At 44.0% G+C, this 27,221-nt stretch overlaps 1 protein-coding gene across 2 annotated transcripts; it reads right to left on the bottom strand.

The window, feature by feature from the left end:
- Positions 1-395: 395 nt before the first annotated feature.
- Positions 396-27,221, bottom strand: dync1h1 (dynein, cytoplasmic 1, heavy chain 1). Of its 2 annotated transcripts, none has more exons than XM_003459546.5 (78): positions 26,839-27,221; positions 25,645-25,732; positions 25,370-25,543; positions 24,994-25,249; positions 24,659-24,845; positions 24,277-24,548; positions 23,936-24,163; positions 23,162-23,815; positions 22,610-23,032; positions 22,308-22,487; positions 22,016-22,165; positions 21,737-21,883; positions 21,434-21,574; positions 21,077-21,253; positions 20,795-20,905; positions 20,577-20,696; positions 20,248-20,487; positions 19,885-20,040; positions 19,609-19,722; positions 19,393-19,503; positions 19,089-19,298; positions 18,838-18,984; positions 18,527-18,693; positions 17,840-18,013; positions 17,336-17,690; positions 17,040-17,234; positions 16,666-16,948; positions 16,477-16,577; positions 16,191-16,350; positions 15,730-15,970; positions 15,467-15,650; positions 15,107-15,319; positions 14,758-14,996; positions 14,494-14,650; positions 14,161-14,385; positions 13,842-14,072; positions 13,585-13,725; positions 13,257-13,490; positions 12,926-13,132; positions 12,705-12,826; positions 12,435-12,600; positions 12,175-12,338; positions 11,934-12,063; positions 11,669-11,802; positions 11,443-11,557; positions 11,202-11,363; positions 10,844-11,058; positions 10,544-10,748; positions 10,230-10,403; positions 10,001-10,120; positions 9,757-9,877; positions 9,335-9,530; positions 8,496-8,613; positions 8,193-8,408; positions 7,870-8,082; positions 7,584-7,711; positions 7,342-7,495; positions 7,016-7,162; positions 6,742-6,892; positions 6,378-6,631; positions 6,109-6,243; positions 5,926-6,020; positions 5,657-5,831; positions 5,491-5,566; positions 5,217-5,377; positions 4,913-5,024; positions 4,744-4,804; positions 4,536-4,659; positions 4,320-4,433; positions 4,052-4,222; positions 3,683-3,900; positions 3,496-3,599; positions 2,313-2,521; positions 1,893-2,046; positions 1,659-1,801; positions 1,361-1,529; positions 949-1,073; positions 396-848 (listed from the first exon to the last, which is right to left on the bottom strand). In XM_003459546.5, exons 1-78 carry the CDS (start codon positions 27,086-27,088, stop codon positions 720-722), a joined length of 13,923 nt encoding a protein of 4,640 aa, XP_003459594.1. In that variant the 5' UTR covers positions 27,089-27,221; the 3' UTR covers positions 396-719. The 2 variants fall into 2 exon arrangements, with proteins under 2 accessions (XP_003459594.1, XP_003459595.1); XM_003459547.4 differs by lacking the exon at positions 9,335-9,530 and adding an exon at positions 8,954-9,149 and having other exon boundaries at positions 26,839-27,088.

The following is a 27,221-nucleotide window of genomic DNA, read 5'->3' as shown; positions in this document are numbered from 1 at the left end:
CTGGCAGGTCAGTGAAGGTTTCATTACTATAACATTAACATTTTGGATCATTAAAAAAAAGTAACTAAAAAGAGGACTGCAACAGAGGGCAAAAAACAAGTTTACATTTGTTATTTCTTGGTGAACTTTGCTTTTGTGTCCTGTTCACAGTCCAGATGTCTTTATATCATTCGGTAATGAAATAACTGTCTAAAGTGACAATGGTGATATTTAATTTGGGACAATCTATATCAGCTTCACAAGAAAACATTATGTCACTGATGTTTCCTTTGGCATGTGTGTGATTCACTTAAGTTTCATTTAAAATACGTCCCAGTCGAACAGGCTCCTAAGAAGAAAAGAGCTCCATAACAACAACCATGTACGACATTAATTAAAACACAAAGACCAAGCAGTTCATTCCAATGAGCTTTATTCCATCTAAAAACAACAACGTGCTGGTTCTTCCATTAAAACATCTTTTTTTCAACTTTCCTTTCCAAATTTCATTTTCTTTTCATTAACCATCAGACAACGTCTCCTCAACCTTCCAAAACACTTTCTAAGAACACTAAGAACTGTTACATGTTCACTGCGTTTCCACAAACATCTCTAACCAGGTTTCATATTGGAATGCAACAGACTACAACTACTATTACTATTATTACAACTACTATGTAAGTGATTAAATGTAGTTTGATTATAATCAAGACTTAGAGTGCGGAAACGTCTCGTTTCAATTACTCTGTGCACAGGATGGCAACTCCGCGCTCGTAGAAGCTGTGAGGATCTTCCTTGGTGGCGATGTCGAAGTCGACGGTGAAGATTAGGTCAGACCGGGTGAAGTTCAGGTACACGGGTAGAGTGACCTGCAGCGAAAGGAAAACAAAAGGTGAGAAGGACAAATCCATAGCTATATTTCAAAATCTAGCTTTTTAGATCCCAATGGGGCTTTTTTGTTTTTTTTACCATGTGTCTCTTCTCAGCATTACTCTGCTTGATCCAGCGGAGCTGAGTGAGAGGCAACTCAGTGGAGATGGAGGTGGACAGAGACAGCTTGTTGTTGGCACAAGTAGCTCCCTGGAGCTTCAGACCTGAGGGTGCAGCAAGCAAAAAAAAAAAAAATCATGTCTTTACAACTCACTACATTAGACCACAAGTACAGTTAGTAGCATGTTTTAGAGTCCTGTGAGTACATTTTTTAGGTTAGATTTCAGTTCATATTAAACAAACAAACAAACAAACAAAAAAAAACATGTTAAATTCATATGGATATGATTCAATTACAAAGCCGTCTGTTCAGTCTAATGGCCACATTGTTATCAGATTTGTGCAGTGCTTTTGCCCCCAACTAGATCAGATGATGTGTGTTTTGTCTGACCTTTGATGCCGAAGCTGCAGGCATCCAGTGAGGCGCCCTGAGCAGTGGTGACGTTAACCTCGAGACAGAGCTCTTCCAGGGACCAGCTGTTTGCCTGTGCCACATACTGGCGGGTGGCGGTAATGTAAGCCTCTGGCACAAACAGGCTGCCCAAGCACACATGGATGTTCTGGAAATGATGAGAGGAAGAAACGAGGAATTAGAAATAAAAAGAAAATGAAAACACTACATTTTGTTTTCATTTTTAACCAAACTATTTAAGAACCAGAGCTTGTTTGAATGCGTGCACAAACAGTACCTTCAGTTCCTTTGCACCCCCGCTGGCGGCTGCCTGGGAGATCTGCTGCAGCTGTTTGATACGCTCACTGAAGTCTGACACCCATTGGATTACAGTCATGGAGACAGGGACTGTGTACCGACACCAGCTGCGAGGGAGGATTCCTGAACAGACAGGTGTATACCACAGGTATTTAAAGTATTCAAACAAATAGACAAATTCATTAAAGTACATCAAAAAGTCTGAGTGAAGAACCTTTGACAAGGTCACTGATGAGTGTTCGCAGGTAGTTGGTCTGCTTCTTCTTGCCCTCGCACACTTGCACCACGTCGGACAGATCCTGACGGACCTCCTGAAGCATCTTACCTCCCATTTTCACTTCACGCTCAAAGAACCTGAACAGGGGGTCCTGGTATTTGGACAAAGATAATATAAATGCCAAAACAAAACCATAAAATAGAAGCCAGACAGATGTGCTTTGGTGAAATTGAAAAATGTTCATTTACTGAAAATCAAACTTTTTAAAGTCAGTTATACCCGATTACCTCACAATTCAGGCACAAAGATTGAAAATCACCCAACGATGAAACAATTCCTTGGTTATAAATGAAAGAAGGATATTTTAAGGCTTGTCAGCACAAGCCTGCTTGCCAGCCCTCTATTCTCTGTCATTACCTTGATGTTCTCCACTGTGCGTTTGAGAGGATTAACCGTTTGCGGCATGAGCTGCAGCCAGTTGCAGGCGGTGGTGTGGAGGGTCCTCATCCAGGCTGGCTGGGTGTCAGATGTGGATGAAGTGCGCTCCTTCTTCTCAGTCTCGTAGGCAAGGTCATCCTCATCCTCCAACATCTGCATTTTCAGCATCTTACCCATCATGTCAGTGCCTGCGCAGCCCGGCAGAGGGAGTGATTGGACAAGGAGGGAGGTGGAAGACAAGGCCATGGTGGAATGTAGGAAGGGGAGAAGAAATTAATCACAGAAAAGAAACAAACACCTTACCTCAAGGATGGGTTAATAAAGGGTTTGTTTTATCAAAAATAAAAAAATAAAAATAGGACTACACTGGGTCAGACAAAATACACAGGGCTTCAGGCAATAATTCCAACACATGTAACCTTAAACGAAATTGCCAAGTGGATAACGATCCACATTTCTGAATGACTGGATCTGTAAAAGAAATCAGCACAACCCAAAAAACAAAAAAAGGGGGCGGGTTTTAAGGGAGAAAGTTTGGAGTGGAGTGGGGATGAAGGAAGGGGAGACTGGACCATGTGCTCAAGGGATGGATGCTTTGGCAGCCATGACTGTGGAGGTCAGAGAGGGGGAGTGAAAGGATGGGAAGCAGGCATGGTAGGATGTTTGAAGTCCTAATCTGCAGGTGGGACAAGATAACATCTAAGCAAAGCAACATGATGGCTGTGAAATACAGCTGCTGAAGGGTGAGGAGACCCACACCCATCCTTTGGGAAGAAAACCTTTTAAAGCAAAATGGCTATGACTACAGCTATGCTGCATATTATAGCTACGCTGCAGAAGTCTGCTTCTGAAAACTAACTGGTAAAGAGGGGAGACAACTGATGGAAGGATGAGAGATGAGGAAAAGGAATGTTTTTAACATGTTTTTTGACATCCGGCACACAGTATTCTGTCCAAAGTAGACGCAAAAAACAAAATCTAAGATTTCGACCTCTCACTGCACGGCGACAGCCTGCCAAAGTACGAGTTATGACACTAGAATAGAGAGAGAGTTGGTTAATGATCTACCCAGTGAGAATATTCAATCTCAACAGGTTAAGTATAAATGGAACGCAGACGAAAAACAAGTTGTAGTTCAGTAACAGCAACAGCAACAGCATACCCTGAGTGGTAAGCAGGACCTTCTCTGCATTGCTCGGTAATCCGAGCCAAGATGGCGTCTGAGTGTCAGGAAGCATCTCCACCCAGTGCATGAACTCCTCACGCCTGTAACAAATCAAAATGATCAGACGCTTAACAGAGAATGTTTTTCAGAGAACAACAAAAGCTAAAACTTAACAGATACTGACCGAATGCCGTCGGGCATCTTGATGTCCTTGTGTCCGTCAACTTTGAGAGCCAGTTTGAACTCGCTGTCAAAGCTTCCCTTGGTGAAGATGCGGTCCAGGAAGGTGTTGAGCAGCCGCTGGTCAAACTCGTTGTCGATACGACCTCCGTAGATCGACTGGGCCATCAAGGTTTTCAGAGCTGCCCAGGGGATCTTGTCTGGAGCAATGTTCTGACGACCCTGTGTGTGCATGAGTGTAACGATTGGAGCGGAGCAAGGTCATGTTATTTAATACTGACCATTATCTAATAGATTTTTAGGCAACAGCTACAAGGAGGAAAGGATTAGTCATACAAAAACTAGAAAACATTTCAAGTATTAATTCTCCAACCTTAGCAGTGTCATCGAGCCAGGTGTCAACCGTGTCGCAAGCAGAACGGAGGTCAGACTCTCCAAACTCGTATTTCTTGGACCAGCCCAGTGGTGCGTAACGCAGGCGCTCCTGGATGACCGCATGGAACCAAGCAAGCAGGAAGTAGAGACGCGCACGTTCGTTGGGGGCCTGCATGGATATGGGAAAACATGATTTACATGGAGAATGTTTGGACAGCACTGATTGTTTATTCTTAACATTTGTGTGTGTGTGTCCATTATGTTACTTTGCACATGCGAGCCACTGGGATGCTGCTGAAAGTTCTCAGCATGTTAGCCTTGACGCCGGGAGGAGGCTCAAACACAAAGATACGCCCAGCACGAAGCAGATTCACTGGCACCTGGTGGTAAAACACAGCAGTATGAAAAAACAGGAACTAGTGAGAACTGACAATGAATTAATCCAAGTCTAAATCACAAATCTAATGAATGATGTGAAATACCTTGGGGTTGATCTCCATTGTGAGGAACAGCCTGAAGCTGGCATGAGGCTGCATAGAGTGAAGCTTTTTCTCCAGCTGCATCAGCCACCCAGGGGCCAGATGGACGTTCTCCAGCATCACCCACCTTCAGGACAAGGAACAGTCAGGATATCAGTACAAGAACACAAACTGTACAGTCTCACAAACACAAAGAAACCACATTAGTCACCTGCCAGACTTGACAGCAGTGTTGATGTCTCTGTCAGCCTTATTGAAACCTTCAGCAGAACCTGTGGAAAGCAGCAGTAAGCAGTTATTTACAATATCCTCAAAATTTCTCATTAAGCACCTGATCTACATTACTGCTAAACCAAATGTTATGTTTATTTCCTTCTTACCGATAGAAATTGAGGTGATTTGTTTGTTCTGCTCAGCAGCCAGATCTCTGACAAGCCCACTGGCATCATAACCTGGCACAGAACACATCAATACTGGAGTGCTGGGCTTCACCTACAGACACACACACACACACACACACACACACACACACACACACACACACACACACACACACACACACACACACACACACACACACACACACACACACACACACACACACACAAAAAAAGAATTATCAGCAAAATGTACAAGCGTAACAATGGGAAGCTCACGGATGTGAAATAAATAAGTGATCATTACCTCACTGTCGATGATATTAGCTAGATCAAGAGGCTGCTCAATGATGCTCATGAATGTGTCTCCCAACACCTTTGATACAAAAATGTGTGACATGGCCAGGAGACGGTCGGGACGGAAGGCCTGAATCAGCAGGAGCTGGTGCAGAGATTGGCCAATGGTAGCTGAACAGATAATGGACAGTTCAGGGCAGATATGATTTATACAAATATATACACTGTAGTTTGTTTGTTTTTTTTGCTTGGCCTTAATGTTTGTACACAATGTATATACTCACTGGACTGCTTCTCCTCTGACCACAGGTATGGAACAGCCAGCTCTGGAGTGTTGCTCTCAATCCACATGAAGAATTGCTGAAGTAACAAGCAAAACAAATGATTACTGATACAGTTTCTAAGAGTCAAACTACAAACTACAGCACCCATCGGCCTACCATTACTCACCTCGTCAGCCTCGACTTTTTCAACCAAGTCTTTGAAAGCTGGCAGGCGGCTGAGTCGAACCATGGCCTCACTCTGCTCAGCGGTCAGACCCTTCACCTTGGGAAGTGGTGTGCCTGTCAGTACAATCTCCTTACCACGTAAGAAGTGCTGGAACTCTGGATCATATGGCAGCTCACTGGAAAAAAGGAGAAAATAAATAAGTAACGGTGCTTCATGCAGTATACCATGACTGCTCGTGCTCCATTAGTGTAACTCAGGTGTTCTCTTACCTGGTCATGCCCTTTAGGCTGATCTTAGCCAGCAGCATGGCAAATGTAATGTGGTCGTGGTGCAGCATACCTCTGGCAACCCTGTTGAACGCCACCTAATGCCACACAAATCACATATAAAGCGCATGACTGTTACATTCACCCCCCAAAACAACCCTTATTCATAGGAGTTATGTTACAAACCTGGAAAAGATCCTTGGTGATGACAGCAAGCCTCTGTGAATGATCACTAATGTTCTTGAGGTTGGCGTTCTCATACAGCACTGTGTGATACGTGTCCAAGAAGAAGTGAAGAGAGTACTGGTAGAGGAAGTGCATCTGAAGGGAGAACATTTGCTCAGTTTAAATCAGAGTTCCTATCTCTGTGTGCATTGATGTTATAGCAATTCTGAGAAAAGAAGACAATACTACCAACAGTACTAGTTTAAAGAGCAAATGAGATGTGCCCAGACCTGGTTCAGAGCCTCCATAGTGAAGTAGATGCTGCTGCAGGCAGAGGACAGAGACAGGTACTGCTGTGACACGGCCTCCACCTCAGCCATGATAATATCAGTCTCCTCCACCTTCCTAGTCACCTCAGCTGCCTCCTTCTTCAGATTCTCCAGTGTGGTGATGATGGTGTCATCGTCAAGGATGCGACCCTTAACCTCATTGAGGGCCTGCAGCAGAGATTTCTCCAGCTGGCGAAGACGCAGCTGGAACTCGCCTGAAAGACAGTCATAATATAAGAGTTGAGTCATTAAAATTTCACCGATCTCTTTTCCCACCACCTGTGTCTTATCATTTTATCACAGAATCTCAATGTTTCTGTCTCACCCTGCAGTTTAAGGAGGTCTGAGCGTTTCTCATCCACGTCAGGTCTCTCAGCCTTTAGGACCTCGTTGAGACACTGGCTCTGAAGGCTGCTGCGTGTCACAGTGAAGTTGACAAAGGTAACACGAGAGCACAAGTCTGGTGGGAACTCAACCTGCAGACACAAGAGACCATAACAATGCAGATAAACTCTTTTGTATAACTGTTTTGTTTTTTTTAAACAAAGCAAATAACAATGTTAGTTGATCAATACTGATACAATAAACGATGCCCTTACCGTTGGGTCTCGGGTGGAGAGGAAGATGACAAACGAAGGTGACAGATCAATGTCCTGGTCTCCAAGGGTGATGAGAACACGCCCTCCAGTCCTGCGGACCTCTCTGTTCAGCACCGGGTTTAGGATGGGGTCGTAGCTTTCTACGTCCTTTGGAAATAAATATTTCAAATTTAATCTCCCTTGAGATTAAAATCTATTTTCCAAGTTGTTTTTTTATTTCCCCCCAACTCTAAACAAACTAGTCCTTTGATTATGGGAGCTTTAGAAAATTATCAAGCAGCAAGCACACAAGGAAAACACTGGCAGTTGGAGAAGGTAGCTCTTACCTGAACCAGCAGTGGGTTTCCAAAACGCAGAGCACTCTCCAAGTTCTTCCTAAAGGCATCATCCAGGAAGCTGGTTCGTGTGATCTTGCGGTCTTTGTACTCATTCATGATGAACTGTGTGGCTTGGCCTGATGGATCGATTATTAGTGGGTACCTAATAAGAAATAAAGAAAGATCAAAGATGTTTAGAAGTAAGTTCAACTGAACACACAGCCTAAAGGAGATAGGTGAGGTTTGCGGACCTGTTGAACCGTTTGAGCATGATGGCATTTTCAGTACAGAGGTCATCAGCTGGGAGAGAGTTTGCTTGCCAGCGGAGCCTCTCATCTGCATTGGACAGGTACTCAGTTCTAGCAATATCTGTGCGGAACTGGGGGAGAAAATCAAGTCAGTGAGCACCTTGAAATTTGATCTATTGACAGCACTCTTGCTGGTGACTATGGTTTATATTAGTAATCACAATGAGGCTGACATTTGGAGGCATGTTGATCAAAAATGACTGGACATGTGGATCGGAGTAGGACATACCTGAATGTTGGCCTGCTGCAGGTGATGAGACCATGTAGTGAACAGGTTCTGCCTCATCTGTTGTTCAAAGTAGCCGGCATATGTGATGAATGCTGCAGAAAGCAGACAGTCGCCTGCGATGGTGGACATCTGGTTCTTGAACGTCTCACTGGTCTTCTCCCAGCGGTCTCTCTCTGCTGACAGACTCTTCAGCAGGGCTGTGCTGCGGTTCACCTGGGAGTAAAGAACATAATAAATCAGGTTTTTTTTCCCCTCGAAGAACCTTCAGTTTAGTCCTGAACAGATGATCTGAACAGAACCAGGCATGTTTAATGGACAATTACCTTTGCCTCGACTGCTGCCAGATCAGCCTTGATGGCCTGGGCCTCGGAGATGAGGACAGCGTATTCCTCCTTGTACCGAGCAATGCTGGCCTCCAAGTCTCTGATCATCTGCTCCACCTCTTCTGCCTTCGTCTTATTGTCCGTGGCATCATCCTCAAGCTTCTGCAGCTCATTACGCAGAGGCTCCACTCGCTTCAGCATGTCAGCATAATTAAGCTAGAGGAGTGGTAGAAGTGTACATTAGACGGAAACCCTCATTACCCAGTTATAGTCCTTATTTTCATATTGTTCAGGCTTCTCTACCTGAGCAATTGCCCATTTCACCATGGGTCCACAGGCCAATGATGCCCTATTCACTTGGTCATAGTTGTAGCTTGGGTTGGACAGATAGTTCTTCTTCATCTTCTCACGGATGGAGTCGCTGGAAATAGTAGAAATAGTCCAAGGAGTTACAATACAGCAGCACTCTGTGCAGTCAATAATCATTGAGAAAAATCAAACTTGTGGAATAGTGTAGAGGATTATTTTGAATTGGGTTTGGAGTTGGGGATGGGAACAATTTCTACCAATTTCTGGCTGCAAGAAATCACAAGCCCAGAAGTTTTTACCATCAGCTTATTCTTAGATTTAAAACCAGCCGATTACACTTTGTTCCAGTAGATTAACACTGATTGCTAATCACAGGTGCCACTTGTACTGATTAAATGGCATTTGTGCTTCCATTAGAAAACAAAAAAAACAAAACACACTGACACGTATACCTCATTTCCTCAGAGGAAAAGTTGACTATGCTGCTGATGAAATTATCCCTGATAATAACTTGTCTGATTTTTTTCCAGTCATTGGTCTCCTCGCCCAGCATAAGGCAGATAGACTCCAGGGCCAGTTTGACTGCAGCTGGGGGGTTGGTCATAGCCCGTACTTCTACTAGGTGCTGCCGCTTAATAGAACTCACGGCTAGTTAAGTGAAAGGAGGAATGTGTTTGCAAGATACAAATAGTAGTGTTTGGGGCAAGAAGTGGGAAGAATTTGGAAAGAGGTTCAGGGGGGCAAAGACAGAAGAACATGAAGGAGGGGGAGAGAGGGAGACAGAAGGGGAAATTTTTAGTAAACAATTATAAACAAAGATTCTCTCATGTCACCTGATCTCTTCAGCAGAGAAGTTAACAATGGTGGGGATGAAGTTTTCCCTCATGATGATGGAACGGATCTGCTTCCAGTCCGTTGTGCTCTCTCCCAGGAGCAAACAAATAGACTCCAGAGCAAGCTTCACCGCTGCGGGTGGATTGGCCATGGAACGCACCTCCACCAGGTGCTGCTTCTTAATGGACTTAACAGCTATCAACATCAGGTGAGCAAGGATGAGGTTTTATGATGAGGGAAGGTGGCATGATGATAGGAGGATGTAAGCAGAAGATGTTAACAAAGTCTACATAACAATCCAAGTGCTGCTGTACTGACTCTGCTGGTTTTATGACATCAAATGACTGAAAGAATAATCTTAAATTTAAACTTTTTTTTTTTTTAAAGACACTGATGAATAAATGAACAAGAATCACTATACCATTCTGAGCCTCAATAACAGCTGGCTCCACTTGGTCCAAATCCTGTTTGACACTCAGCTGTTTGTCCTTAATCACCTCCTGCTGCTTGTACACAGCTTCCTGAATCTCCTGGCTCATCACCTTGAATCACAATGACAGAGTATATAAATTAAAATCTTAAACACTTAAACACGTAATTGCAGGCCTAAGCAACAATGTCTAAAGCCTTTAAAAACTAGTCATTTCAAAGTTCAGCTTTCCTACCTTTTTCTTCTCGGCCTCCTGCTGGTCTTTCACCATCTTCTTCAGCTTGTCATTGGCAGCAGCATTCTTTGCCTCCAACTCCTGGCTCTTAATTCTCAGGTCACGACGAAGTTCCTCCACCTGTGAAAGGAGACAAACACAAGCACTTCTAACAAGCTGTCAAAATTTTCATTGGGGAAACGAATCTGATGGCTTTTTAAGATTTCATGAAACGAAAAGGCTACTTCACCTGATCCACAGTCTCCTTGATCTTGCGGAGACCAACGTTGAGGTGCATCTGCTGCTCCTCCAACTCGCTGCGTTTCTCATTGAACAGGTTGGCATACTGATTGATGAAGTCAAGGTAGTGACGAGGAGTAATGGCCATTGTGTGACCGCCACGCTTGGCCAGACGGTTGTTTGCCTGAAAGAAGTTAAGTTAACAAGTATTATTTATGTACGTCTCAGAAAATTTTACAATGATTTGTATCTAAGAACGTTCCCAAATTTGCAACTGCTGTTGAAATAACAATAAAGTAGCTCATTTGCTGGAAACAGCTCTACCTGATGAAGTGTCTGATGTACAAACACACAGCCATTGACGATAGCTTCTCGGTGAGATGGTGGCTGGGGCAGTTTGTCGTAGACGATAGGCATGTAATCTGGCACCTTGTAGTTGGGCTTCTCCAGATCCATCTTGCTGGTGAACTCCTTACCCACCTGATACAGGGCCTCTGTGGACCAGTCTCCAAACCAGTTCAACACACACCTGACGCAGAGGAATGTTTTCAGTGAACATGGAAACTCTGTGTAGTTTCCTTTTTCCTCACATTTAATACAATCATCCACTCTAAGTGTCTGTACCTGTTGAACAGGGCAGGAGATGTGGCAGCTCTGTCCTTCAGGCCCTCTGATGAGGGGTTCATGGTGAAAACCACATGAAGGTTTCTGATAACCTGGCTGGTGAACCACTTGTACAGCTCCTCATGTGTGTCAAGCATCAGACCCTCTTTCTGGGCTCCCTCCTTACACTGAGTCATCAAGGTGGCATACTCATCTCCCTCAAACAGGCCAGGAACCTATAAAAAAAAGAAGGGTAACATTAACACAATAAAAGCCAGAAAACAATAGACATACATGACCTCAGAAAACTAGAGGCGGTGTTGTCTTTTTGCACTCAAATGAGCAGAGCACCACAAATAGGAAACTAGCTATAAGTTACCTCTCCATTGGCCAGAAGTGTGTTCATTCTCTCAAGGAAACCAGAATCCAGCACATTGGACTCATCCATGATGAAGGCGATCTTCTCGTTCTTACAACCTGAGCGACGCAGCACAGTGCGCAGGTCTTCATCAAAGTCCTCCCCGGTGTATTTCCTGTGTACCTGAAAACACACAAACACACTCAATAATCCATGTAGAAGGCAGGGAAATGTTCTATGACTACAAATCACTTGTATCTACCTTAATCTGGTAGACACTCAATCCGTTCATCCAGGCTACAAAGCGGGACAGCGTGGTCTTTCCTGCTCCACTCACACCAATTAACAGTAGATGTCCCTGAGGCTGACGGAAGATTCTAACAAAGGACACAGATTTTAAAAATGTAATCCAAAATTAATATTTATTTTTGTCATTTTTTATAATTAAAGTAACACTGAGATGACAACGCTCAGAAGCCTTTACTCACCGGTCAATTCTGAGGACGTGGTCCAGAACCTCATTAAAGAGCACCAGAGGAACATCCAGCTCCTCCTCATAGAAGACCTTCAGACGGGCCTTCACGTAGTCTCTCAGTTCCTCCTGTTCCACTGGGATGTAATCCTGCATATACAAAAGACACACAACTCAGTAAAATTCTTACTAGAGCCATTAATGATGAAGTCAATTCTTAAAACTCTTGAGTAATTTAACAGCAGCAGGATCAGAGTTTGGCCATCATATTTCTAATGTACCTTGGAGAGCCAGTTACTGTAGAGGATAGGCCTGTTGAGAGCCTTCTCCTTATCAATGTTGGGGAAGTGTTTGAGAGCGACCGTGTCAATGTTTTCATCTGTCCACCTTCTCTCTTCATCACCTACAAGCCTGAATGACACAATCAGATATGATCACATTTTAAATATTCCTATCAAAAATCTTCCACTTTATAGCTGATGCAGAGCGAGCAAAATCAGCCTCACAGCAGTGAGCACCCACCTATCCTGGAAGAGACGAAGGGCTTCGTGGGCCCAGATGCGGATGAGCCCTTCTACAGGAAGAGTCTCAAGTGGCCGCAGGGCCTCGAAGATACCCCTTACCCAGCGGGTCATCTCTCTGGGAGAGTAGATGTAGTGGGGTTGTGTGTCCTGGGTGAAGCGCTCCTGAAGTGGAAAAAAGGATAATATACAATATTTTTATTTATATGAAAAAACTCTCCAATAAAACATGAATATTAAGAGAAATGTAATCATCTTTACCTGAGACATTGTGTAGAACTCAACCATAGCGGCTGTAAGAGGTTCAGCGTAGGTTCGCAGAGAGGGGATAAGGCGCAGCATGGCACGGTTAAAGGTTCCATAAATCTGGGTAAGGGAGGCTGGGCCTGGATAGTCCACATACACCACAGGGACGTGACGCAGGAACCTAGAAAGATTATGTGGTAATATGACCACTGTTAGTGCCTGCCTTTTGCATTAAACATTAATTATATTACAGTTCTAATCAGATGTTCGGTCTGAGTACTGTACCTGTGTGTGAGAGGCTTTCTGCCAGGGTCAGTGGGAGGATTACAGGCTCCAACAAATTGAATCCTCTCCAGTTTGACCCAAGTCTGGTCTGAGGTGCGGTAGAAGCCTCCATGTTCCACCATCTGCAAAGACATAGGCATTTGATGCAGCAATGACTTAAATAAAGTGCTTAGAAATACTTAAAAATACCAAGGGCTTAACACAGAATCATTTTGTCATACCTGTCTGATGAAAGAGATAACTCTCTGTGTGCCGTACTTGTCCATGTCTGGCAGATTGATCTCGTCGCAGAACAACACCAGCCACTTCCCCAGCTGGACAGGGGCGAGGACCACACCATTTGGAGTCCGCCGGTACTCGCAGTAGTGGTCAAACGTCTTCAGCAGCAGTTCTGGGGTGGTGGCACTGGAGAAGTTCAGACCAACAACCTGGTAGAAAGCAGCAGTAGAAAACAGCTTAGTTACAACAATAATGCCAATATCTGATTAGAATTGATTGTAAATATTTCAAAGATCAGGCAATTAACGTGAAAATGATGTCATAGCCCAGTACCTCCATATCAGGCAAAGCCCTGAGGGCACTGAACAGGGTCATGGTCTTTCCAGAACCAGGTGGTCCACACAGCACCAGTGGTTTGTGCTCGGCCAGCCATGTGTAAAGCAAAGCTTCATGGCGAACAGTGTCCAGGGTAGGAACAACAACATCTGGGGATGCCACCTTGTGGGTCTCCACTTCAATCTGGGGCACTTTGCCCTGCCAGGATTGCCACTCCCCTGAGATGCACACCTAAACACAAATAAAAACATAATGATTCATCTTTAAAAAAGTGGCTATAGGGAATTAATAGCAGCAACAACTCTTTGACAAAGAAAGGACGTACCTCATAATCAATGATGGGAACATTGGGTGCAGTGGGTAGTGGCACAGTGGTGATGCGACGGATATACTCCCCAAGCTCTGCCCTCATCTTCAACCTTCCATCACCAGAGAAGGACCAGAGCACAGCGTAGATCAAATACCTCTGCAAAGAAATTCCATGAAAACAATTAGTTTTAGGAAAGCACAGTAATCATGTTGATGCAACACCTCAGCATTTATACGTCTTTCATTACAGAGCAAGAAAAAGGAGAACATTACCTGCATGTACTTCTCCAGCTGATCAATGGGCATGGGGAAGTCAGGGTGGTTGTTGTTGTACAGAGCCACATTACGGCAGGCCTGGTGCAACATTGAGAACAGTGAGCCCAAACAGCGCATGCGGGTGAAATCCATGATGTGTTCCATCTTCGAGGCATGCTCCAAGGCCTTGATCACGAGGCCAGTGGAGGTAAAGTACGGCTGAAGGATCGATGCAGCATCTCTCTGGATCTAGTTTAAAGCAGAAAGTAGGGACAGCATTAGAGTGTTTTTTATTTGTTTGTTTTTAAATACAGCATGTGTTCTTCTCTAGATTTACCTGCAGCATTGGTGAAGCAGTCTCTTCCTCATCCTCTGTGCCTTTCCTCTTCCGCTGAGCTTCATCCTCTCCCTCGTCCAATGGGATGCTGCGAATGCGAGCCAGGAAGTTGTTGAAGATCATGTCAGTGCTGAGAACATCCTCACTGAACCAGACCATACCACACCGGGACACAGTGGCTAGGGTGGCATACTTCAGATCCTGCACTTCAAACATCACACGCACCTGGACAGAAAAAGAATAATTTGGGTTGAATACTTAATGAAGTCTCCAGGCCAGACTTCATTAAGAAAAGAGAAAAAGAAATTTGTGTATAAACTGCCATGCTCTTACATTTGGTGGCAAGCTGAGACGCTCTCCATTGGGCAGGGTGAGCAGCTTGTTGTCATCCAGAACAGAGTTCAGATTTTCAACCCACTCTGGGTCAACGTCGCCATCAAAGATGATCCACTGGCGCTTCTGTAGTTCACCTCGGACATTGTCAATGATCCTGAAATTAAAAGAAATTGTTCATTTAAAGATAAAAAAAAAAAGCATTATTACAACAATTAGACTAGCTTGGAAGATGTGTAATTACTCAATTATTACAGAACTCACTTCCTGAGGATGTGTGTGAACAAGCCATCAGTCCATTCACGAGTGTTGGGGTCCAGGGTTCCGTACAGGTGGTCTTTGCTGATGGCCTTGGGATCAATAATGTGGGCCACGCCCTCCACACCCTCCAACCTTTCCAGGGCCTTGAGCAGCACCCTCCATGCCATGGTCTTCCCACTTCCTGAAGGTCCCACCATCATCAAACCGTGGTTGATCTGTGTGATCTGGTACAGCTGGAGCACCTGGAAAAGGTTGAACGACAAGTTAAATGTCAGTATATGTGAATCTTATAACAGGAAAATGTTTAAAGCCCATTGAACTAAAGGTATATCAGTTCCATTCAGCTTCATACCTTCTCTACCCACATGCTGCCTACATCGTCCCCGTCTCCATAAGTGAGGTACATCTCTCCGCAGACCTTCTTCAGCTCCTCCCTCAGAGCAGTCATCTCTCCCCTATGGTACTGAACTCCAGGGAAGACGTCCGACAGCAGGCTGAACAGCAGAGGGATGTCTTCTGCCACCAGCTTGGGAACCATGGTCTCACACACACTCTGGATCAGGATCTAAAAAAAAAAAAAAAAAAAAAAAAAAAAAAAAATGAGAGACAGACGGAGTAAAACAACCCATTTTCTAAAATAAGTTTGTTAGAGTTGCCAAAACTCTGCCCTGAATAAACATGACCTCCATGTCCAAGAGTCTACTTTACATACCTCCTGTTCTGGAAGGTTCTCTGCAATCTCATTCTCATCAACATCCTCTCCACGCTCAAGCTTCTCTCTCTTGATTTTCTGGATTCGCTCACGCTTGACATTGCCAGCACTGATCAGCACGCTCTTGAGTGCTCGGAGACCGAAGTCGTAATGGCTCTGGGAGGAGAGCTGCTCGTCGCACAGTCTTTAAAGAAGCAAAAGATTAAGTCAGAGGTATGACAACTTCAAGTCCTGTCAAAGTTACTAAATAAAACAATACATACTTGAAGAAGGGCACAATCTTCTTGGCGAGGGTCTCAGCTGTTCGGAAACCTTGAGAGTAGAGCATGACCTGTGCAATGAGCTGGCGGTCAGGCTTGGTCATGGCCAAGCTACGGAAGAGCTTCTTCAGATTGTCAGGCAGGTTGGAACGGCCAGCGTAGCCAGGGTTCATGGTGATGAAGATGGCCATGTCTGGGCTCACCTTGACCTGCTTGTTCAGGAGCTCTGTAGTGACAGGTACGCCTAGAAGAGTGACCAAAATGAAAAAGAAGGAAAAAAGACTTAATTATAATACACTCTCCTGGAAAAACCTAATCACAGGTGATGAATATAGTGGCATATTCTGGTGATATTTTTCTGGTGTTGAAGAATATTTGTTCTGCTGTGTTTTACTCTCACAAATGTCTAAGTCTGGATATTTCTCATTAAAAGGACAGCCATCTTTCACAAATATTATGCATACTTCTGTCTCTGTTGGGGTTGCTGTGCTCCCTCAAGGCGACCTGGATGTACTGGACCTGCTGGGAGACGGCCGACAGCATTCTCTCTTCCAGACGGTTGAACTCGTCGAAGCAGCCCCAGGCTCCTACCTGGCACAGACCCACGAAGATACGGCCCATGGCCTGAAGAAGAAAACGAAAAATGATCACTGAATTAATAAGCAATAACAGAGCAAACGGTGTTTAATCTCTGATGGTGTGCTGGTGTCCTGTCATAAAATTGCTTAGGAACTAAAATTATAAATTTACCTGGAAGTCAAAAGTCTCGTCACAGTTGAAGACCAGGACAAAGCGTCCAAGCTGGTGACCGAGGGCTTTCACTGATTCAGTCTTCCCAGTGCCAGCAGGACCTAGATAAAGGACAAATTCAGTCAAGTTTGGGGGTTGTTTCCCTCTATGCCATGTTGTAAAACAAAAAGTTAAATAGTAGTTCCATACCAAATGGAGATCCACCAAGGCGAGCCTCCAGGGCCTGGGTCATGGTGAGATAGCAACGGTCAGTCAGTGGGGTCTGAACAAGCTTGTCCTGGACACCCAGGTACTCAAAGCCATAGTTGAACTTGGCATTAGCCATCTGAATGGACAGCTGCTGCAGGACATCTGTCTGCTTGGGATCAAAGTAGAAGCGCATCTGGCTGAGCCACTCAAAGGACTTGGGGTTGTCGATCTTGTTCTTGATCAGAGTCCTGGTCACATCACGCTGGTGCACCAGCTCTGTGATCTAAGAATGGAGAGTGAAATGGATTTTAGACAATTTTTATCCAACAACAATTTTTCACAAATATTTAAAACACATAAATGTCCAAACTCACCAGGTGCTCCAGTTTCCTCCTGCGGATTGGAGGCTGCTCCATCAGCACAGTGTCAGCCAACACGTTGAGTGTGGCTTCCACATTCGACAGAACTCCCTGCAGTGGCGTCATGTCCCCACCACCAGAGATGGTGGTCAAGGCAGACTCGATGTTCTCAGACCAGGCAATCTGGGCGGACAGGACCACCAGCTGGGCCTGTGAAACGAGAATAAAGATAAGGTGACATTAACACAGTTCCAGATTTCAAGAGTGTTTCGAAATTAAAACAGTATGGAATTAATTATTTAAATCCCAACCTGGTAGCGATCAATCCAGTTGATGTATTGGCTCAGGTCTATGGCTGTGCCCTTGTTAAAAGTAGTGACCTCTGTGACAGACTCTGCCAGCAGTTTGGCCAAGGTCACCCTCATCTCCTTCTCCACCAGTGTCAGCCACTCATTTATCTTCGGGTGCTCTGTGATGGAGACTGGTGTCTTGTAGATAATCTCTTCACCCTCACGTGATGAGATTCCCAGCACCTCAGTGTTGTCTTCATTGAGGAGGATGCTGGAGACACCAGCAAACATCTTTTTGAAGTGCTTCTGGAGTTTGGCCACGTTCTTGCTGTTGCCAATTATCTCAAGCAGGTCCTCGTCTCCCACAAAGTAGAACCTGCCAACAACAAGAAAGTAATTGATCAAATCAGTGCATTAATACATGCATTCAAAATATCTGATACACTCTTTCACTTCTAAAACACATATGAAGACATGTTACACATTCCTCCTTCTGTTTGCTCAGCTTTAGTATGCCCTTCATACCTGGGGAATGAGGATCTTTCTCTCTCCAGGTACTCTCCAAGGGCTTTCTGGATTTTTCCAAGAAGATCAGCCAGTCGCTCCAGGGACCTCTGCACTCCCTGTATGTTCAGGACATCCATCACCAGAGGAGACTTTGTCACCTTCTTCATCAGTGCCAGGAACTCAGTGCTGATACTGGAAAAAGACAAAGACAGATTACACGAGAAGTTAGTAGGAAATATTTTTATGGCTGGAAATGGGGACTAAATATGAGTGCGCCAAATACATCTGGTTATGATTCTTAACCTCCTAGGACCTGGTATCCACAAATGTGGACATCACATTTTGGGCCGTCTAGACCAAAATACAAAATTTTGCTCTACAAGGGCCTAATATCCACTTAGGAGGACATTATACTTCCACTGCGCTATCGAAATTTAAAATGAATTTCCTCATATGTGGATCTCATTTTTTTCAGAGACAAAAAAATCAGGTAAAAAAAAAAAAAAAAAAAAAAAAAAAATCTGGTAATTCTTTGGGTTTTTTTTTTTATATTCATCAGGTCCCAATCAGCCCAAATAGCAAAGAGAAATTAAAAATGCATGCCATGAAAGAGTTCAGGTCTTAGGGGGTTAATGTTTACTTATATTATTTTTTAAAATATCCTTAAAATGCTGACATGATTTGGCAGCATTTAGAAAGACTTACCTCTGGAATCTCTGAGTTTCTACAGGCAGAAGATGTTTGATGTCAGCACTGCCTGTAAAGATACCTTCCAGATAGACCCAGCGACGCTGCACATCAATCCAGACATCAAACAGAGCCATGATTCGATTCAGCTTGTCTTCCCAGCTCAGGGCATCTTCTTCAAACACCTGGGAGAAAACGGAAAAAAAAAAAAAAAAAAAACATGGTACTGATGTATGCCATCCTGACTGGCTGAAATATATATATGTATATAAAAAAAAAAAAAGCTCTCAGCTGCCACCTTAGTAAACTCAACGTATAGTTCTGTTTACCTTGTAGTAAGGAGACAACTTCATGGCAGACACACTGTTGATATGTTCTTTGACCTTGTTGAAGAGGTCATCCCAACCTCTGATCAGACGGCACTTGTTCTGGTAGTTCACCAGGTCGAGCTCGTAGGAGTTCCACACTTCACGGATCTGAAAACCAAAGGAAGCATAAGTACAATTATAGCATAACAAACCACAGAGCTATTTCTAATGATGTAGGCTATAACTGCCCATCTCTTGCAAATCTTCTTTACCTGTTTCAGGAACTCCTCCAAAGCCATTTCTCCCTGGGCTACCAGAAGAACATCCTTCACCACCATCTCATTCTTCTGCAAATCCACATCCCAGATCTGTCCAAGAGTCAGCTCTGACAGGACCCAGTTCACATGCAAGCGCTTCATCAGCTGCTTCCAGTGGCGATCCTTCAGAGCCTCTGATTTAAGCTCAATCACCAACATGTTGACCTGGAGTGAAAAGGAAACCACAGGAAATGTAAAATGCGAATTTGTCGTGTAAGTTAGAACTTTTGATTAGTTTGAGGGAAACTAGTTTACTGACCTTCAAGTAACCTTTAAGCATCCTCTGTACATACTCGTATGAAGCATACTGCCTCAGCCTTGCTTGGAAGTTCTTCAGCTGGTTCAGAAGTGCATCAAGACTCTGACGGAGCTACATGTACAAATAAATAAACTAATGTTACATTCTGTGAAGAATTTAAGGATCATACAGAACGGCGCAGGGATTTAATATAAATGTTTGCTCTGCTTTTGGTACCTTGCGTGGTTGTACAGAAACCCATGGCTGCTCTTTCATTTGGTCAATCTGCTCCCAGATCTTCGAGAGTTCAGACCACACCTCTTTCAGGTCATGCAGCTCCTCCAGCGCCACCTACAGGTCGCCACAAAGACAAAAATGGTTCAAAATGTTCAGTTAATGGTTTAATTTTTAGTTTATGGATAATGAAATACAGCCAGAAAACAGAATGTGTTAAACATTTTACATTTATCATTTTGTAATTTAGCCATTTACGTAAATGTGCGCTGGCATTACCTGCACTCTCTCCTCACTGCCACTGAGCAGACCAGTATCAGTAAGCTCCAGGGCCTCTTTGGCACGGGCACACTTCTCCCTTTCAACCTTCAGACGACCAAAGTTGCCTTCATAGATGGTCAGAGACTGAAGGGCTTCTTCAGGACGCAGGTTACCCTAAGGGAACAGATCAGACATTTAAAAAAAAAAAAAAAAGTAAGTCAGATTTTTAATAGCATTACCTCACCTTTAACAAATGTCTTTATCTGCCATTTCGTTATAACTAAGGTATCATTAAGTTATGCATCTAAAAATATTAACCACATCTAGCATTAAATGTGCTATAAATAGAAAACCAAATTTATTAAGATAAATATTTCTTACAGCAACTGGTTTGGTCTTCTCCCAGTCATTAAGCAAGTCAGTGGTGCGGTTTTCCACAGCTTTGTCCTCTTGGACAATCTTCATCTGCAGGTTGGCCACCTGCTGCTGGATAGCGGTGTCCTTGCGCTTCATTATGTCACTGAACGCACCCCATTCGCCTTCAATGTTGTCAATGTAGAGCCAAGAAGGAGGGAACTGAAATCTCTGCTTCTCCAGCAAACGCTGTCCGTTACGGAATAACTACGGGTAAAAAGGAGGGACATTGTGGTTAGAAAATGTTTTTAATTAAACTGATTTTAAAAACAAAAAACATGATTTAGAGTACTTACATCCACATTTTTCTCAAACTGTTTGATCTTTCGCTTCAGAGTCTGGACATACGTTATGAAGTTGACAGCATCTGAAGTGCTAGCCGTGTCCACAGAATGTTGTTCGAGATCTTGACGGGACTGGTGAGGAACAGCAAAGCATGAGTCATCTGTCCTGAATAACTATTACCCTGTGTTTAAGTGATCCATGCAACTATGATGGCAAAACAATACATTACCTTGGAGATCTGAGCATGGAAGTCCTGCATGTTCTGCCCCAGCATCTGACCAAACTTGCTGAGAACCTCCTTGTGCCAGGAGTCATACTTCAAGTTCACCTTAGACTGGACCTGTTATCATATAGAAATATGAAAATTTAATTTACAGCCTACAGATACACAAAGGGTTCTGGATTGTCAAAAATACAACTGCATTAAACAAATAAGGGAACTTTTAATGTAGAAATGTATTTCTCCTCCTACTACTTGAACAAAACACCACGAACCGTCAGTCATTACTACCTTGCCATAGTCGATGACCACTGGTCCAAACTCTTTTCGAGTTTCAGCATTGTCAAAGGTTCCCCTAGCTTTGCGGATCTGGACCAGCAGGGCTTGCCACTTTGTGAGGTCTTCACCAAGACGGTTGTAAATGTTTTCAGCTTGCATGTCCCACAAGCACTGGTACTGCAGCCACACCTGAACAGCAGTAACAAAAATAAAGCATATAAACAGTGAAATAACCACAAATGTATATCCTGTATGTCCGAAGAGTCATAAAAGCTAAAGACAAACAATAAAAAATAAATAATCAATAGCTATCAATTTGTAATAACACATTTTTAGGTAATGTTTTATTTTAAAATACGTGCCCCTTACCTTAACATACTGCTCCACCTCATTGACAATGTCTTCCACAGCATTGTAGGCCTCCTCTAAGGCCGCAGGTCCATCAGGCATCCGTGTGAGGGCATTACGGTAGAACTTTTCCTCCTCTGAAAGCTCATAGTGAACACCCACCTAACAAGGAGGGACAGAGTGGCTTAAGTACAATAGGCCAAACCATCAAATATCATTCCTGCCCCAGTACAATACAGACATTTTGTCTAAAAAGTGGTTTTACACTACATGATCACCTACACCAGCATTCACCAGTGCAAACAACTGTTTTAAGATGGTTACCTGGTATCTCTGACTCTGGATTCTGGGCAGAGAAAGGATAACCATCTTCCAAGCAAACATCTCCTGGTAGAGCTTGTAGCGACAGTCTTCAATTGGTGGGTTCAAGTAGATCACCTGGTTAGTGATCCTCAGCTCATGGACCACATTCTAGGAATAAAGAAATAATAATAAAACAGCAAGCTGTGCTTAGCTATTCATGGTTTTCCAAGATGTTAAAAGAAGTGTATCAACATTTGAAAAGCATGACAAAGCAACACAGTACCACTTCACAACTCTCACCTTGATTTTGGGCTCCCCTCCTGGTTTGTGGCTGACTTGTGGAGCCTCTGTGTCCATGTCCACATCAGCTTTGTCTTCAACCTGGCCACGGAGGACCTGAGTCCAAGCCTTAAGACCAGCCTGAAGACGCACTCCCAGGATACGCTCAATCTAAAAGACAACATCCATTTTAATAACACAGCAACAAGTACCCTATAAAATGAAACAAAGGTTCAACTATACACCAAAACATTCCGAGTATTTCTATTACTTTATATCAGTTACAGAACAATATGTAACTCTCAGTACAGACCTCAATGTCAAGCTTGTTGACCCAGATGGGCAAATTGGAATAAGAATGCAGGTTTAGGTCATCCACGGCTTTCTGCACACGGTTCAGGATGTCGGAGAAGGTCTTGTGGTCAAACATGCAGGTCTCCAGAGAACGAACCTCCAAGTCAATCTTCTCTTCAATCAGTAAGAGGTCGTCCACCTGAAAAATAATAGGACAAAATTGTTTGATACAACTTGTCATCTAAAAGTTAAATGACATTTTGGAGTCTGTGTTCTTGCATGTCTGTAACTGTTGAGTGGTGACATCTACTTCACACAGACCTTCTCCTGGAAGTTGAAGACCGTCTCAGCCAGTCTCTGAACATAGGGATCCAGCTTGTAAGACTCCCAGACAAGAGTAATGCCCTCAGTGATGAGAACCTGAACCTCTTTCTTCAGCCCAGCAACCAGCAGGGAGATGGAGGACCGCTCCTCTACTTTCTCACAAGTACGCTCGTAGGTGCGAACGCTCTCGATCAAAGAGATGGCAAATGGGTACAGCTGATTAGCTTGGTGGGCCTTGTTGACAATGGCCAAAGGAACACGGAAGCTCAGCCACTTGAGGTTGCGGACCTCTTTGGAGAGGGTGATGATCTCAGGAAGAAAGTTGACTTTAAGCTTAAGCATGTTTCCTCCCCTTCCACGGGCCCGGGTACTTTCAATGGTGAAGATCCGACCAGACACACCAAGGTTACGCTGCTGAACCTGATTTAGAAAAGAAAGGGATAACAAATATTTAGAATTTGCAATTAGCCCAAAACAAAGGAAGCAATGCGTAAGAATTACAATCTAGAATATTCTTCCAAATGTCTGAATCAGTGTTGAATAAAATACCTTGCGGGCCCAGTCATCAAATATCTCTTGAGTGTTGAGTTTAGCCCGGAAACTATCTCCATCCTGCTTCAGTTTCAGCCCTTCCACATGGTTCTCCCAGCCTTTTCCCAGAACATCCTCAACCCTCTTCATGTACGCAGTCAGCTGACGGTCTATCTGCTTGGCCCAGATGATGGAGCCAGACACGGGAGGCAGGTCCCGGACATGACTCATCTTACAGGCCTGGCTCTGAGGATACTGCACTTTGAACTTGTCGTGCAGCGATTCGATGTCATCTTTCACACGCTGGATGAGCTGTGTCTGATACTCCCGGATGGCACCACGGATGTGGGGGCGCACGAAGAGAGCATTGAAGCGGGAGAAGATGCGGAACATCTCATTGGCGTTCTTGGCAGTACCCAGCTGATCACGCAGGCGGGCCGTGATACGGGTCTCCACGCGGTCGATGCGCTCATCATAACGTTTCATGGCGGCTTCCCAGGCCTCCGTGCCCTCCTTGGACACATCCAGGCCATCGACCTCTTTCACATTCTCATATGCCAGGTTGACCTCCTCAATAGCATTGGCATCAGCAGCGTCAAAGAGAACTCCAGCCACCTTCATATCTTGAGGCTCAACTGTCTCTCCAGGGGCATGTTGAGGCACTGCAGATACCTGAAAAAACAAAAAAACCCAACAAGAATAACATTAAATCTCTCGATCAAGATGTGATTTAAAAAAAAAAAAAAAAAAGACCATTTAAAGGAGGCCTTTCAGATGCTGAAGAAACTTTACCTGAGGCCTCAGCACACGGACGATGACAGCCCTCAGCTGCTCATGCTGCCTTCTGAAACGCCTCATGTGGTCCAGTCGGGACTGAAGTTTCCTATGAGCAGGGCTCAAACGCCACACCATCTTCAGGTTCTCCTCTCTCTTCCTCTTCACAATATCCCTCAGAAGCACCTGCAGTTTCTCATACTCATCCTCCCAAGTCTGGAACACCTCGAAGCAAGCCACCATCACCTGCGCAGACAAGCGTAAGGGCATTCAGGAAAATGTATAATACTGTGAGTGGCTAAGGTGTGTGTGTTTGTAATTGTGGTGTTATTTTATGCTGGAGACAAAACCACACCAACCTTTTCAAATTCCTCATAGGCAACATGCATGAGCTTCCTGGTGCCCAACACCTTGAGGAGCTGGGAGCTCAGGTCCCTGGAGATGGCCTCTACTAGGCGTAGTGCTCTCTGGATGGGATACTTTGTGTTCCTGATCTTTTTCAGGTGAGTAAATATGGCCATTAGAGCCTGGCGGATCTTATCAAGCTCTGAGGCAGAAAGCAGGTCATTAAGAGGGAAGTCTTTCATCAGAGGATTGTAGTCATTGACGGTTTCCACTGCCTGTTTCAAACCTGCAGGAAGAAGTAGAAGAGAAGTGAACATTTACTCGCGCTTCTCTAAATGCAAACATGTGTTGAGCCAGCCAAGTAAAAACAGCAAAGTTATAACTTGTGTCACTTACCGGTGTCTGTGTCAAAACTGACAGTAGCATGGAAACGTTTCCCATGTTTCAGGATGTCCAGAGTGAGAAGAACCTCTGGGCTCTCTCTCTTCTCTTGGATCCTGTTAAGGGCTCTCTCCAGATTCAGCCAGAAACTAATTTCCTGCAAGGCTGTGCCCGAGGCTGGGTCACGATCGAGCTTAGTCACCTAGAAGGGCGCGAGCAATGATGGTAGCAACCATGAATCAAGTGTTTTTTATTAGAGTTATTTTTTTTCCAAAGACTGGTTTTGCTTTGTTATATACTTCCATGGTGGACTTTTTAAATTGGGACAAATATATAGAAATTCCTCCTACCTTTTGGATCTCCCTGATCCAGCGGTTAACTCCAGATTGCAGCTGGTTCAGGAAAGTAGGATCTTCCACCTTGTCGCCAAAGTCAGTGACTTTGGGCTTCTCCCCACGCTCATAGCACTGCTTGGCGATATTTGTGATGATGGGGTTGATGAGCAGGCTGATTTCAGGAATCTCAATATTTTGCTGCAGGTGGAGAAGGCCCATCTCCAGCTCAGCAATCTTCTTCTCAACAGAGGGGGCCATTTTATCCCCATCTCTAGAAAGTTGTAACAGATAACACATTGTTACAATGTTTCTTTCCTTCCATTACATTTGCAATTCAATGCCAAGTTCAGGATTTAGTTTATTTAAGGAAGGCTTTGCAAAGTAACATTACCTGTCGGCTTTCCCAGACTCACGAATGTAGGACTTGAAGAAAGGCGCGACAGCATTGCTGATGAAAGAGTGAAGCGTCTCGTAGGGAGAATCCTCGCTCAAGGTCAGCACTCGCACCTGGGTTGATATCGGTTTGTCTGCATCAATGACGCCTGTCCTCTTTATCAAAGCCAAGCTACAGGGTAAAGAAAAGGTGAATGTATTCATCCAGAATAGCCAGAATTTAAATAATTGAAGGATCATATGCAGTATTACTCTTTCCAGTGCATTACTTACCTGTTGGACTTGATCCCATAGTGGATGTCAATGCTGACATTATAAGTGATGCACTCTTTCTCCTCCTCACTTTCATCGCCGACCTCCTCTGTGAGGAAACAAATACATATATTAATTTAATAACTAAACAGATGACCCATCATTGAATGTGTGCATCAGGTTTTTCATACATATTACGTGTTAAACAAGGTCAAAGTAGCACATTAATACCTTGTCAATGTCAATATGAGGACACCACAGTGCAAATAGTCTTGCTTTATTACATTTCCATTTGCCTCATGTACAATAAGGTAGGGCATGTGACTGCTTTTATTTTTACATTATTTCAAACTATTTAAAGACTTGCATGAAGGAGAGATGATTGACTCCTTAAGCCCAGTGAAGTTGCAATGCAGCTAAAAAAAGAATGAAACCATTTGGACTCTAGATAGATGTGCACAATGAGAAATGCTGCAGCCGATGATGGTGCAGCTGTTCATGTCCCCACCCTCCCTTACAAGTGATGAGTGGGCTGCATTGCAGTATCAGTATTCTTAATGCAAAACCGCGAATAGGCCGGGGAAGTGACTCTTTGGGCTGGGAATCCGAAACCTCCAGGCTCAGACTGGTCATGTGTGGTATCAAAGGATCAAGATTCAGCACAGATATAGTAGGAAAGCAGGTCAGAAGCTGAGGATTAATTTGCCTGGGGAAACTGAAGATAATGTGTTTATTGACACAAGCTGGTTCACATGATAAAATGACTTGCAGCTATGACAATGGAGCCATTCTCTTTGAATTCCTATAATTATGCTTCATGTTTTTATTATGACTGTGTGTCTGTCTCGTTATTTGTGCATCAGGCCTTAACGTGATATGCATACATAATAGCTTTATATAAATGCAGAAGGAACACAAAAATAACGGAGTTACGTCAACATACAGCTCCATTTTTTTTATTGTTGTAATTGATTGTTTTATCGTCCCCACCCAGTGTGGCGCAGTTATCTTAGTAAGTAGATGGACAGCTTTAGCGACATCTGTTAATATCGTTGTAAAAGCAGCAGTTAACGATGGGTTTCCAAACGATTTGGCAGGTGGTTAACAAGAAAAGCCAATTTGCAAAGACGCCGACTTTATTCTAAAGTAACTGGGTGAACCAACAGTGTTGCTATTAAAATCATATTTATGAGCTAGTCGAGTTCTCAGATGTACCTTTCAGGGCGCTTCTCTCGACCAGGATGGTGTGAATTTGAGGATCGGCCAGGAATTTTCTCATCTGCTCCACGGAGCTCTTCTCTTCCAGGGCGGTTTCCAGTGAGGCCGGGGCCTCTCCGCCATCTTCCAAGAGCAGCGGTACCAGCTTCCGAATGTGCTTCTGCAGCACCGAGGTATCAGCCACCGTCTGAACGGCCGACACCTCCATAGTGCCGGAGTTTTCCTCCGTCCCCCCGCCGTCGGACATCCTTCTAAGAGCGTCAACGACAACTAGGTGTTGTGTGAAAGTGAACAAAGAAAAAAGGATGACGGTAACAAGCTGACTGCAGCTTCTACCAGCAGGTCATAGGTTGACTGACTGCCGCTGTCAAAACGTCGCA

The sequence above is a fragment of the Oreochromis niloticus genome, linkage group LG19 (assembly GCF_001858045.2).
Source record: "Oreochromis niloticus isolate F11D_XX linkage group LG19, O_niloticus_UMD_NMBU, whole genome shotgun sequence".
Lineage (NCBI taxonomy): Eukaryota > Metazoa > Chordata > Actinopteri > Cichliformes > Cichlidae > Oreochromis > Oreochromis niloticus.
Note: the sequence above shows the minus strand (reverse complement) of the source record. Positions and strands in the feature narration are given on the sequence as shown.